At 46.5% G+C, this 14573-nt stretch overlaps 1 protein-coding gene across 4 annotated transcripts in view; it reads right to left on the bottom strand.

Annotated features, from left to right (window-relative positions):
* Positions 1 to 14573, bottom strand: part of SEL1L3 (SEL1L family member 3) — a 108387-nt gene that overhangs the window by 29023 nt on the left and 64791 nt on the right. For all 4 annotated transcript variants that reach the window (XM_020897616.2, XM_070452071.1, XM_070452072.1 and 1 more), the window contains 3 exons: positions 8432 to 8551; positions 6444 to 6584; positions 2480 to 2542 (listed from right to left, as the gene is read on the bottom strand). In XM_020897616.2, coding sequence (XP_020753275.2) covers positions 2480 to 2542; positions 6444 to 6584; positions 8432 to 8551 — 324 coding nt within the window. The remainder of the gene's footprint in view (positions 1 to 2479; positions 2543 to 6443; positions 6585 to 8431; positions 8552 to 14573) is intronic.

The raw sequence follows: 14573 nt of genomic DNA, 5'->3' as shown, positions 1-14573 counted from the left end.
AGAGGGGAGGGGGTGGAGAAGGGAGGTGGCTTCAGAGCTGTGTCTATACCTGGGATTGGACAACAGAAGGGCTGGTTCTTATGAGTCTAGGGTCAAGTCTCCTTGTTCTTGCTGATTCATGCTCTCAGGGGCCCACTTCCGCCCTCTCCAGGTGCTCCCACCTGCTTCTATACAGTAGCCTCCAGCCTGGCTGTCGAAGGCTTAGGAACCCTGCGGGGGTGTGAGTGTGCAAACCTGGACATTCGGGTCTCTCATTCCTGCTCTCCTGCCAGATCAACAAGACCATGGACAAGCAGGTGAAAAAAGGATTAGAGAGGCAAAGGGTGAGTGCCCTTGCATCTGTGAAACAGGTTAAGAGTCCAAGTGTGGAACAAAATCTCTTTCCCCTCCCCTTTTGAGAAGTGAAGAACAGGTGTCTCTCAACTACGGATGCCAAGATCCCAGCCTGCAGCCTTTTCATCTGTGAGGGCTCCTGAAACCCTTTTAGTTTTTACATTGGACTCCAGGTGCCAGGAAGACCAGGAGAAAGAAACTGCCAAAGCCCATTGGAATAGATGCTCTATGAAGGCAAGGATCTTTATTTTGTATTCCAAGCACCTGTGTTAGTACTTGCATACAGTAAGTGCTCAATAAATACTTGAGAAATGAACCAAGGGATCAGAGCCATCCCTTGAATGCCAATGACACCCAAAACAGAATCCAAATCCTACATGGAGAGTAGTGCTCAGATCCACAGGCCCTCAAGATAGCTGACACTTGGCACAGTATCAGTGCTGTGGATCAGTCATAGAAACATTCTTCCTGAGCCTTGGGTGGTACCAGATGCAAGGCAGCCTCCTGAGAAGTTGCAGGATGAATGTATTTCCATGAAGTGACAGACCACGCCATATTATAAAGTGGCAAGAACCCACTTTGGAATATGCCTATGGAATTTACATCAAAATGGTTTCTGTACTGCTCACGTCCATATGCATAGGCTTATTCAAAGGTACCTGTCATCACTCAAAACATTAGCAGAACTTTCTTTAGAAATTGTATTGGGACCCAGGTCGGGAGCCCCACAAGAAATCTTGTTTTATTTCTTCATGCTCACACCTTTTTCTGGACATTTCCAGCTGTATCTGCAGATTTACCTTCAAGTGACTTTTAGCTAATTCCAGACATCAAACTCTGTGCTTCACCATAGTGCCTGACAAAGAATAAGGGCTTAATAACTCCCTGCCAAATGAATGAGTGAGAATCATGTAACACTCTTAAGAATGCGAGTACTCCAGGCTATAAAACTGCATTTCCTCTAATATTCATCTCAGCTCTGCTAAAAGCACGCTCGGAATAAAGCACCTTAGACGACAATTCACCACTAGCATGCTAAAGAGATGCAAATTTCACACCTGCCAGGAAGCCCCACTTTAGGCTGCTCTAGAACTATGCCCTCAATGACCAACATTAAGCAGCTTTTCTATTTCTGCACTATAGTTGGGAGCTGGCATGTGTTTCAGCCCATTCTGTCTCCTGGGTGACGTGCCCTCTTGAGACCACACAGGTGGAGAAAAAGCCTCTTGACTCTGACTACCTGCTCCAACTTCCTAGTCTACAGGAAAAACAGACTATCTAAGCTTCCTAAAAAAAGCATGAGAAGAAGGAAAATTGGCATGGTTACTTTAGGAATCTTTGTAGTTAGGGCAAATATTAGCAGCCTTGGGATGTAGGTACATTCAAGAGCCTGAAGGGCTATAAAGGACTCTGTCTAGGTTGTAGAGTTACAGTGGTTTCTACCAATCCATTTATTTACAAGTATGTATGCATGCATATGTGAGTGTGCACATGAGTGTGCATGCATTGCGGAGGTGTGTTTGCACATAGGGATATGTTGTGCATCCCTGCTTGTGTGTATGTGTGTGGGTGTATCCCCTCACAAGCAATATTACAACCTCCATTCTGTACTGCAATACTGAAACTTGTTGGCTTGAAGGCTACTTTGAAGAGTAAATAGTGACAAAAAGAAAATAATTTCTAAATCTAGCAGTAAATTTGATAAACAGTCCTTTTATTAAAGCACAGAGAAGGAAATGAGCACTGGCATGACAGGGTTAACCCAGAGGATTCAAGATTCAGAGGAATCAGGCTTTTGGTTTCCCTAATTCATTGGCATTTATATCCATTCAGTTTCAAGGAGCCCCTGCTGCTGCTTGTTATTAGGGCAGCCCTTGATTATAATTTTAGCCTTCAAACATCGGTCTGAATTCTATTGACTGGAAAGTGAGTTCGCCTTTTGAAGTTTGCCATCCCCATTGTGCAGGTTTCTGTGTATGTGTTGTAGCTCAAAAATGACTAATCGCTGCAATGCTAGCGACCCCTCCCTCCCCACTGCATTTCTACCTTCCTCAGAAGGCTAGCCATTCATTCTCCTAGACTTTTGAACGCATGGGTGGGTGTGTGTAGGCAAAGGCTTCCCTCTGACAATATGCACAAGTGTTACCTTGGAAGCTGCTTTCTTCATCAGCTCTAAGGCAAGCCGTCTGTTCTTTTTCACTCCTTGACCCTAAACAACAAAAAACAGCAATGATAAAAAAATAAAAATAAACACAGAATGCATGCAAAGCCATCACACCGATTTGCCAGTGTTCAACAGAAGATCCTTAAAGCCCAGGCCTTCCCAAAGAAAAACCTAATCTTGAAGATTTCCATATGCAGAGCTATTACATCATCATCATCATTTTGTGTATATTTGCAGAACAGTAACAACAAACCTCCCCCTTCCTGTTTAGCATCATACAAAATTCCCCACTTGATCATCAAGTGAATCACACTCTTATCAATCCACTGGTGCGGTTGGGAGAAGCCATGAACAAAGTTAAATGAGTTTGGTCATTCTGGTTGTGTTTTTCTGGAGATTACCTAACATGTGAGTCAGATAAAGCACTTGATCTGTGTCGGACAGTCAAGACTTATCAGGCTAGGACAACCCAGTTATCCCAGTTCCACGTGGGAGTTCCCATGATGGATCTCTGTGGCTTTAGAAACAGCTGGAAGGTCAGTGGTGAAAGAGACCGGATCCCTTAGAATCAGTTCCTTCAGACACTGACAACCGACAAGCTTCCTCCAGCAAAATCAAATTTTTCCAGCAGACGCGGTTTGTGGATCACGAGAGAAATAGCTTTGGGATTCTTGTCATAAGAGCAGAGCTTCATGGGACCACTCTGGGGTGTCTGCGGGACTGCGTGGGAAAACGGTGGGCCCAAGGGCGGGACAGGAGGAGTCGCTGAGGGCTCTCTTGACATGGCTCTGACCATGAAGATGGCAGGTGAGAGGAGCTGGATGAAAACCCTGATGCTTCCAAGCTCACTTAGAGCCTATCTTTGACCCCCACGCCCCATGGAGTCCTCCTGGTCCCAGACTCAGCACTTGACAGGGTCATATGTGACATAATGTCAGAGGGCTTTGCAATGACTACAGCTATTAACTCTATTTAAATACTCAGCTCGAGTAATGAAGACAGCAGGAGCAAACATCCCTGCGTTAATTACCCTAGGCCAGGAGCTCTCCTGCCATATCTAATCCTTCCGACCCTAGCCATGGCGCTGCTATTATTCTCATCTGAGAAACCAACCCAGAAGCACACAGTGAATGCGGAACAGAGGCAGGATTTGAACCCAGGCTCCAGAGCTCAGGTTTATAACTGCCATGCTGTGTTTTCTCCTGTATATTGTCATTTCCATGCTGAGAAAGTAAAATGATTCACAGTCTCCTTACAGAATACAAAAACAACACGCTGAGGAATCTGTCCTTAGAGTTCCAGGACCCAAAGTAAAATGGTGGATCCAAATAAAGGTTAAATTACATACACTGAGTTTCTACTCGACTTTAACTTACCTATTTAATAAAAACCGATGAGCTGAAGCAGGATGCAAGATGAAACTATTTTTCAGAAGTGGACCATTACTTCGTTTAATTAGAAGAAGAGGAAAGAGAAAAGGACGTGAAGGCTATTTGCAGTAACTAGACGGGGCAATGAGACAACCTTTTTGTACTTTGCAGAAAGCATCAGAACAATCAGGATGACAGAATGTTAGAACCTGGATGCACTCAAAGTTTATCTTCTCCAGCTTTTTTGTTTGGAAGGAATAAAACTGGGGCCCACAGGGGCTGACTAACCCAAAGCCTCTTAGTTAGATCTGCAAACAGAACTCAAGATACTCTCATTTCTAGACCAGGGATTTCCCAGTGTCATTACGTAATCAGAAGTGGGATGATTTCTTGCACAAAGACTATATACTCTGCACAAGTGTGAGTAGCACTGGAAGCTGTTAAAAGAAAAATACGAAGTCCTGATGCAGAGCAGATGCTCGGTGACTATTCACTGGATGAACTCATGGAGGACAGATGCTGCAGTCAAAGTCCAAGCTCCATCCTCAGGTGGATATAAAATGGGATTGACTCGATCGTCTTGGAAAAACTACAACCACCATTGTGGCACCATTTTTGAATACAGTAAGCCAAATATCCACACAAAACAATAAGCCACGTGCACACTGCCCCTCTTCCTGTTTGGAAGGTTCATTTTTTGCATGGCTTTTTTTTTTACACTGAAAATACTTAAAGACACCTTTGGCCAGAAGTAAAAATCTTTCTCAAGATGTTGATAATGGGTTTTCTTCCTCCCACTCAGAGACAACTTAGAATGTAGGAAAACCAAAAAAACTTCCAGTTGTCAGAAACCAGACCCTGAAGAAACATTTTGTCACCTCCCATGTCATATATTTATATCTTTGGCTCTCTCTCTAGATTTCAAGCTCCTGGGAGGCAGAAATAATGCCTGAGTCATGCCTTTATCTTCTCCGCACTCCAGGCAATGACCAGCGCCATCTCCGGTGGACTGGTGTCTTTCCTCTGTACCTGTCTCAGTCCTGTCTTCCCCAGAGGACCCAGAGGTCAGAAACGTGGCTCACGCATCCATATGTCCCTCCATCTAGTGCAGAGCCTGGCATTTTGTCAGCCCTGAATGGGCATGTATTACATAAATACACAAATACATTGGCATATGGCTAAGAGTCAAACCACTTCTATGTTGATTTAACAACTACAAAGAAAAAGTCTGGGCTCTAAACTTGGAAACCGTAACAACCAATATGTTTTAAGGCTTGGAAGGCTAGAGCTGTATCAAGAGCCATGGCTGTTAATCTGTGAGTGACCACAGCTGTGGTTCTGGGGATGAGCCCGGCCATGTGCATCCACGTCCTTGTTTGAAGATACTTGCTGTCTGTGGGCAGCTGCCTCCTTTGGGCCTGGACAAAGCCACCAAGGTTTTCCTTAGTAGAGCCAGCAGCTTTCTATTCCTCCAAGGTGGGTGAATTGATGTCTCTGTGTTCAGCAGTGAAGAGCACAGACTTTGAAGCCAGACTGTCTGGATCCCAATCCCAGGTCTGAAATGTACCAGTTGTACAACCTCGTACATGTACGTGCATGCTATGTTGCTTCAGTAGTGTCCAACTCTTTGCAACCCCACGGACTGTAGCCTGCCAGGCTCCTCTGTCTATGGAGCTCCTTAGGCAAGAATACTGGAGTGGGTTCCCATGCCCTTCTCCAGGAGATCTTCCCAATCCAGGGATTGAACCTGTGTCCCTTAAATCTCCTGCATTGGCAGGCCGGTTCTTTACCACTAGCACCATCTGGGAAACCCTTGGGTAAGCTACAAATCCTTTCTTAGCTTCTCTTAGCACACACATAAACAGAGATCATCATATACCATGGTAGCTACCTTTGCAAGGTTGTCTTGAAGACTGAATGTACATCAGGTAATAAGCACTGCATCAGTCGAAGTAAACTACTGTTACTCAGTAAAGCATTTTGCAGTTCTTGGAGTCCCTTCTTTAGGTTCTTTCACTCAACCTGTGGTCATTACCAGTGTCCCATGAGGTCAGATAAGCCCAAGGATGCAGCTGCCGGTTGCAGAGGAGGGATTTGAACTCCATCTTCTGCCTCCTGGGCTAATGGTCTTCTCACCCACTCCCCTGCTCTCCTGTTGGCTTAAAACCAAGATCTTTGTTTTGATCAGAGAGACTGTTGGGATCCAGCCAAACATGCACTTCATCTCAGCTGTAATTCAACAATAGCTCTGCCTGATAAGAGAACTTGCAGCACCTTTGGGGGCTGCCAGCCATGTACCAATCCGTAAAATAAGAGTGTCTCCTCCAGAATGCCACATGTTTGCAAAAGCCAAGAGAATCCAGGTGCCAAACCTAAGACTAATGATTAAAAACAAGACCAGAGAACTGCTTCTGACTCCGCCTTTTCAGCAAATACCCCTTTCCATCTAGCCTGACAGAAGCAGATTCCGAGGTTCTTGGGTTACAGGCTCCCTAGTTACCTGCACGCCTACACGAAACTGCTCAGGAAATCTGATAGGAATTTTGCAACCTCAGCACAAATTGAGTGATTCTTACCTTGAATAACACAATGGCGTAGTCGTATATTAACGCGGGGTCCTCAGTCTCCAGGGCACCCTTGGCATACCACTCGATAGCCGCTTCCGGGTTCTTGGCCACGCCTTGCTGGCCCCAGAACAGCATCTGGGCCAACCGTTGCTTTAAGACAGTGGCAATTTAAAACAATGACTTTCCTGTGAAATGCTTAACATACGTGTGTGTGTGCGTGCACGTGCACGTGCCCGCGGTTAGTGGCTCAGTTGTGTCCAACTCTTCCCGACCCGATGGACTGTAGTCCACCGAGCTCCTCTGTCCATGGGATTCTCAGGCAAAAATACTGGAGTGGGTTGCCATGCCCTCCTCCAGGGAATCTTCCCGACCCAGGGATTGAACCTGTGTTTCCTGTATCACAGGAGGATTCTTTACCCATTGAGCCACCTGGGAAGCCCTAATACTTAACATACGAGACTTTAAAAGAGGGTAAGGCAAACCTAGTTTAAAATGTTTTTATATTGAGAACCAAGACTTAGGTAGACACATGCTATCTTTCTACTGGGGACCAGAGCCCTGAAGGTGTAATGGGTTAAATACAAGTTATTAACACAATGATGTGTGTCAGGGGGATGTGGGTGTGTGTATGTGAATGAATGTACTATACCCACATCAGAGCCGATGGATCAACAACCATACTGTCTCCTCTCTTGAAACACCCTCTTCTTTGGGACTCACTGCCTGTCTTCTGGGCCCCGTGTAAGGCATGCATGCCTGTGCACATCTGTGGCAGTCAGGGCATCTCCCTATGAGGCAGGAGATAGATGGGCTCCAGGCTAGGCATTTACTACGGGCCTCCTGTTTGCATTTCCTGAGACAGGAGGTAGGTGGGCTGCTGGTTAGATATTTACAACCAGCCTCCTGTTTGCATATTGAAACAGAAATAACAACAGAAACAGGGTAAATAGCCAGGCTTTGTCTCCTGAGGACACCTTAAGATAACAGACAAGGCAGGAAGAGAGGGGCTAAACCCTGTTTGAGTAAAGGATCACGAGGTCATATATTTCCCATTCTTGGGGCAAGAGGGACACTGCACATGTGCAGAGAGCTTCTTGGGGATAAAAAGGAAGAAGCACCACCCCTAAGGCCACCCCATAGGCCTCAATAGATCTTGGAAACAGTCACACACACAGGGGAGGGTCCTAGGGTAGGTCAAATATGAAAAAAGAAACCAGATGATTGGCCAAACGTAAACAGAGACCCTGAAGAACTGCCCTGTATAAATGATTTATATCATTATACCTATATATCTGAGGCACTAGGATGTCTGATGGAGTTTGGGGACTGATCATAAATCCTGTGACTCTCTCTCCAAAGGGTGCAGGTCTGACTACACTCAATGTCAAGAGTGACCAACTGGGCTTCCCTGGTGGCTCAGTGGGAAAGAATCTGCCTGCCAATGCAGGAGACACAGGTTCGACCCCTGAGCCAGTAAGATCCCACCTGCCATGAAGTAACAAAGCCCCTGCACCATAACTATTGAAGCCCGCGTGCCCTAGAGCCCAAGGTCTGCAACAAGAGAAGCCACGGCAATAAGAAGCACGCGCACCGCAACTGGAGAGTAGCCCTCACTCTCGGCAGCCAGAGAAAAGCCCAGGCAGCAACAAAGACCCAACAAAACCAGAAACAAATAAACAAAGAATGATCAACTGACTTGCTCTGGCCGATGGAATGTGAGAAGTGCCCCATCTGAGCAGAAGCGTCAGGAGCCAGCTGCGATATGTCACAGGGTGGCCCTGAGGCAAAGGCTTTGGAAACACATTTTGGTGACGCCTCTGTTAGCTTGGGCTCCTAAAGAACTATGCGAGCACAGCCCCTGCCAGCACCCCCAGTAGTGTGAACATCAATACACTGGTGCTGTGTTAAGTCACTAGGCTTGGGATATCTTGTTATCACAGCGTAACCTGGTCCATCAGGGCTGAGAAAGTTTCCGAGACAGTGGACCACATTGTTACCTGAGCTGCCGCATTGCCTCGAGTAGCTTCATGCTTCAGCCACATAAAGACATCTCCATCTTCTTTGGTTTGTACCTTGAGTATTTCATCATCTTTTAGTCTAATTGTTTCAACATATGCCTAAAAGGGAAGGAAGGAATATAAGAAGGGAGGGAGGGAGGAAGGGAGGAAGGGAGGAAGAAAGGAAGGGGAGAAGGGAGAATGAAAATATCCAAATAATTTGGGCATGCAAAAGACAGGCCATTATTCTTAATCCAGCAATTATTCCAGTAAAAACTCACAAATAATGGAAATATGAGGTGTGTCCACAATGCCATAAGATCACATTTCTTTTTAAATGAACGGATCACATGCATTGCACCCAACTGGGCACTTTTGTTCCTATCAAAGCATTTGCCTTGGGAAGATGAAATTTACTCCGCTTTCTCTTCCTTTGCTCAAGCTAGTTCAGAAGTCCATCTCTGTGCCATCAGTTTTAGGGCCAGATTACACAAGGCATCAAAAAAGGTAAATCAATAAATTCTAAGCATAACCTTATTATTATGTTTTACTATCATCCTGCATGACTAACCCTTTTTATTTAGCAGGCTCAGCCTCCAATATCTTTTGGCTATTTCCAAAAATGAAATCTGCTCTGAAAAGAAAAGGGCATATTAACTCTGAGTACATGCGCAAGGATGCACCAGAGGTTCGAAGGAGGAACCCAAGGGGAAAGTTCACAAAATGCTTTCAATTTGCAAACAGCCTCCCAGGTATCTGCCTCCTTTGAAGAAAAGAAGGCTCATTTTTATGTATAAATTTTGGCTCTTTATCCAAAAAAACAGTCTTGTTGTTTCACAGTCTCCCCTTATATTTAATATATGATGAACTCTATCTAGTGCCAGAGGGCCTGGGAAGGGCTTCAAGGCCACAAGCAGATGGTGAAAGAATTGGTTCTGGATGAGGCTGGGAGAAAGAAGCTTTAGAGAACAAGGAGCTCGGCCTGATTTCCCTTCTGATCCTCTGTCAGTGAAGGGAAGGACTTAGACATGTACACACGGCTGTATTTAAAATGGATAACCAACAAGGTCCTACTGTATGGCACAGAGAACTCTGCTCAATGTTACGTGGCAGCCTGGATGGGAGAGGAGTTTGGAGGGGAACGGGTACGTGTACACTTATGGCTGAGTCCCTTTGCTCTTCACCTGAAACTATCACAACATTGTTAATCAACTATACTCCAATACAAAATTAGAGAGAGAGAAGGACTCAGATTCACAAGCTCTAGCCTGCAGCCCCATCCTCCACTGTGGCCACATGCAACCAGAGGCCCCTCTCAGGGGCAGTGGAGGGCAGACCTGGGGATGGAGCTAGGACTCAGAACACAACAGGTATCAGTTCCTGTTGGATGTCTAACCTTGACACACCACCCAGCAAATAGCAACACCTGGAATAATGATGCCACCACCTTTGATTGAAACCATGTACAGGGTGTTTAACAAACATTGTTTTCACTGAATCTGCATGGCAGGACTGAGACCCAAATATCACTGTCCTCAATTTATAGGCAAAGAACTGAGGCTCACAGGGTGAAACCGTGAACCCAAGGTCACATTGTAGATCGGGCCTTGGAAGCCAGGTTGACCTGTCTCCAAAGAGAGGTTCTGACAGGCTCCCCGACAATGTCGCCCTCTAGCGGGAAGGCTCTGGAATCCTGTCTGGGCACTGGTCTCTATCTCATCCTTTGCTAACTGCAAGGCCAATAAGTAGGCGCTTCAGCTCAAACTCCAGGGGGATACTCTGTCATCTGCGATGAGCCTGGAATTGGGCAGAAGCTCAGGCTGCTCAAATAAGAGAATTCTCAGCTATAAGGTTTTTTTGGTCAACTAGGGAGTTGGGTATTTGATTTGGGATTCGTTTTCTTCTTTTTCTTATTTTGCTTTTTCCTTCTTAACTTTGTCATAGTACTGGAATGAAAGACATAGCCTGGGAAGACAGAGTTTCTATGCTGCAAGAATTTATACTCTTAGGTGTTTCTGCCACTCTCTGGCAGTGATAACACACCATAATCACCAACAAGGACTGTGTGTGGGGACCGATTGTTTGGTCCAGATTGACCCACTGAATCTTTGCAAACTCATAAGACAATCGCTATCAATATCCCCATTACACACATGTGGAAAATGAGGCCCAGAAAGGTTAAGCAACTTACCTAAGTTCTTCAAACTAGTGAATCAGACCCAGGACAGCTGGCTGTGAGAAAGTTCTCACCCAGCCTCACCACCCTGCGAAGGGCTTACGCATCTGGGAGGAAGCAGATGGGAGGCTGGTTCACCATCTCCCCTTATTCATAACGAATTCCATCTAATAGTGTCATGATGGTGACATCAGATCTTTCAAATCACCCCAAGGGGATATGAATTCTAACTCGCCACTAACTACCTGTAGGCCTTGGGCCACTGACTTTATCTGAGTCTTAGCTTCTGCATCGATAAAAATGAAGTGTAGCATGGTATCTGCTATATCAAAAGCACTCTACCTACTAGCCATTATTTTTAATAGTGCAAAAGAGTTACAAACACTTAGAGAGTGTACAAAAAGAGTTAAAATCTAGGCTCTACTACTTGCTTGTTGTTTGACTTTGGGCAAGTTCTTTGGCTTCTCCGAGTCTCAGCCGCCCCATTTGTAAAATGGGAACAATACCTGTACTGACCTCACAAAGTTGCAGGAGGATTAAATGAGATTGTTTGTGAAGATCTTGGCAAAGCATCTGGCATATGGGAAGCGCTCCAGAATGGTAACTCATGTTTTAGGTCCTGAACTCATTCTAACACGTAAAAGGCTGACAGCAGTTTAGAATATGAGCCCTCCTGTTGGTGTTTGCAGTTTTGTACAGCTCAGAGCCTTACATTGTGGGGATGAATTTCCGAGAGTTTGATGCTTTTGAAGATGGAAGGGACAGATCTGAGGAGGGAGTGTCAGGGCTAAAAACATTTGAGAGCATCATGTTGTGTGTTGGGCTCCACTCAGCACACATCATATGGATTAATTTATTCATTCTATCAACTCTGTGAGGTGGAGAGTGACATGGCAGTCTTTACTAGTGACAAACTGTGCAGAGACAGAGAAGTGAAGATTTCACACCCTATGAACAGCAGCCCTGGGACCTGAATCCAGGCAAACTGGCGTTGAAGCTGCACCACAATTGCCTGCTGCACCCAGGCTGGTAGTCGCATTTTTACAGCTCTGGGGTCCCCGCAATGGGAACCAGCACCATTCAGAGCCACATACCCAGGGCCTCTGGGAAAGTAACCATCCACAAAGACATCTGATGAAGGAACAATCCCTAAAAGGGAGCAGTGTCGGACTGTTCATCCATCAGACATTTTGAGAACACGGAACAATGCTTCAGATGGGAAAGTGACCAATCCTGGAAGAAGCTATGGTGTGGAGAAAGACCAGTGGGGGTGAGGGTTAGGGGCAGAGCTGGGGAGATGCTGGTAGGAGTCCAGAGTCCCAGACTGACCAGTTCTGGGATCTTCTGCGACTTCTGGGGGAGAAGGGTTCTTTTTGTTGCTGTGTTATAAAATCAAGGTCTCTAGGATGAGCAGTTCATAGCCTATACTGCAGGGTTAAGACCTGCTGACCAGGTGAGAGGAGGTCTGGTGTCCAGAGACTCTGCATCCTCAGACATCCCTGGATCCAGCATCAGAGAAGTCTTCACACTGTCCCTAGAATCTTCATATGCTTTGCCACCTTTCTCTCTGCTCACCTGCAGGCTACATCATGCCAGCTGTCTGCCATCAATCACAGGACAGGCAGGATGAAGGACTTAGTGGACTTTGAACCTGGAGAGCAAAGGCTGTTAGTGGCCCCCCATTTCTCTGAAGTCGTGAAATAGAATGGTTTAGCCAGCACTCCCGGGAACTCAGCAGCAGGGCAATTTGAGTCTACACCTAAACCACCACTTCCTTCAGGGTCTGGAGGAGCCACTGTGAGGAACCCAGATCTTAGGGTGTTTAAAATCAGCTACAATGTTTGGCGCTCAATGCAGGGATCTAAGTTTTCTTTGTTGAAATTTAAAGTCCATGGGGTTGCGAAGAGTCAGACACGACTGAGCGACTTCACTTTCACTTTTCACTTTCATGCACTGGAGAAGGAAATGGCAACCCACTCCAGTGTTCTTGCCTGGAGAATCCCAGGGACGGTGGAGCCTGGTGGGCTACTGTCTATGGGGTTGCAAAGAGTCGGACACGACTGAAGTGACTTAGCAGCAGCAGGGATTTTTAAAGTAAGAATGGAGGAATATCAGGTGTAAAGATGCAGACACAGAAGCAAGTACCCAAGATTCCCCAAATAGGGTGAAGAGGTGTTGACTGCAAGGGAGGCAGAGTTGAAAGCCAAGTGCCTAGGTGCTTGCTGTCAACAATGATCACTGGTCACATGAGAAAGTATCAGAGAGTCAACAAAACACTGCGATCACTTTGTGTCCATTTCTGACTGCTCTGCTTTCTATCCTGTCAGTCAACAGTGAGTGCCACCTAAATTTCCAGCACAGGGCTGGGCATTGGGATCGCCAACATTAACAGACAAAGTGTTTGTCTTGGGGGGCTCCCAGTCTACTAGTATAGCCAGTCCTCAGACCCTGTACACAGCACCCAGCATCGAGCAAGGGCAAGGATGTGCCTGGGTGCCCAGGTGCGCGGCAAAGGGGACATCCAAGGAGGAGGTGATGTCTGATCCCAGGGTTCCAGGAGGAGGAGGGGTCAGCAGACGGGGAAAGGAGGGGTGGGCATAGAGAAAGCAAGCCAGGCAGAGGAAACCCAGCAGGATCAGGAGGTATGGACAGCCTGATGTGACCCAAAGCTTGGCATCTCCAGGGTGGGCAGGCCAAGCAGGGACTGCTGAGAGCTGAGACTGGAGAAGCAGAGAGAAACCTGATTAAGGAACGACTCCTGTGCCAAGTGATGAGCTGGTGCTTTGGGTCAGTATTCCTCAGCACTGATTGCATGTTACTACCATCTGAAGAAGTTTTAAATATACACATGCACATAGACATATATACCCATACTAGACGCCTGGACCCCGCCCTGTCAATATGATGAGACGTGGGATGGAGCCAGCACAGAGGTGTTCTCTGATCCCCCATGAGACTCTGAGGTGCAGCCAGGCTGAGAGCTTCCCCTGTCGTCAGCCTCCTCTGGCCTCCATGGGGAGAACATGGAAAGGGACAAAACTGGTGAGAGAAAGGCCACTTGGGGGTAAATTTATTTGCCAGAGCTGCTGCCATAACAAAAAGCCACAGACGGCACAGCTTAAGCCACGGAAATTAACTTCCTCACGCTTCCGGAGGCTGGCAGTCCAAGATCAAGAGGATGGCAGGTTTAGTTCTTCTGTTTGTTTTGGCCACGTGGCACGCGGGATCTTAGTTCCCAGGCCAGGCATCAGACCCGTGCCCTCTGCATTGGAAGCTCAGAGTCTGCCATGGACATCCTGGTTTAGTTCCTTCTGAAGGCCCTTTTCCTTAACTTGTGTCCTCACACGGTCATCCCTCTGCTTCATTCTAACCTCCTCTTCCTGTAAGGATACCAGTCATGCTGGAGGGGGGTCACCTCATGATTGAACGCACTCCTCTCCTCAAAGGTTCTGTCTCCTTAATTTAGAGCCCTTTTCTTAGGTACTGGGGGTGAGGGCTTCAAACTATGGACTTAGGGGTCAATTCATGCCATACTCAGACCATAAAAGGAGGCCATCAGAGTCGCTCAGCGGAGAGATGTAAAGGAGAGTTGTAGGCTGTGGCTGTATATTAGATGGGAGTGGGAGCAGAGAGAAGTTGGTGTGTAAAGCTGCTGGGGATTATAACCCCAGCTAGGATGATGGGGGGATTGAAGATGACTCCCCAGTTCCTGGCAAGGACAGGAGTGTCAAGGGTTGAGGAGTTTGTGGGGAATGGAGAGGAGGAAAGAGTGTGTTGCCTTTGTGATATCTGCATCGGCAAAAATGGGGGTTTGTAAGAAAGAGCTCACCCTGAGAGTCAGATTTCTGAGTCATCAGTATGTGGAGGGAGGGTTGTGTGAGACCCCTGGCCCTCTAGAAGGTGTAGACACAAAAGTCTGAGGACCAAACCTTTCAGAAGAGCAAATTCTGAGGGGCGAAAAGGACG

This window comes from Odocoileus virginianus, chromosome 21, assembly GCF_023699985.2.
Source record: "Odocoileus virginianus isolate 20LAN1187 ecotype Illinois chromosome 21, Ovbor_1.2, whole genome shotgun sequence".
Classification (NCBI taxonomy): domain Eukaryota; kingdom Metazoa; phylum Chordata; class Mammalia; order Artiodactyla; family Cervidae; genus Odocoileus; species Odocoileus virginianus.
This window is presented reverse-complemented; position numbering and strand designations above follow the sequence as displayed.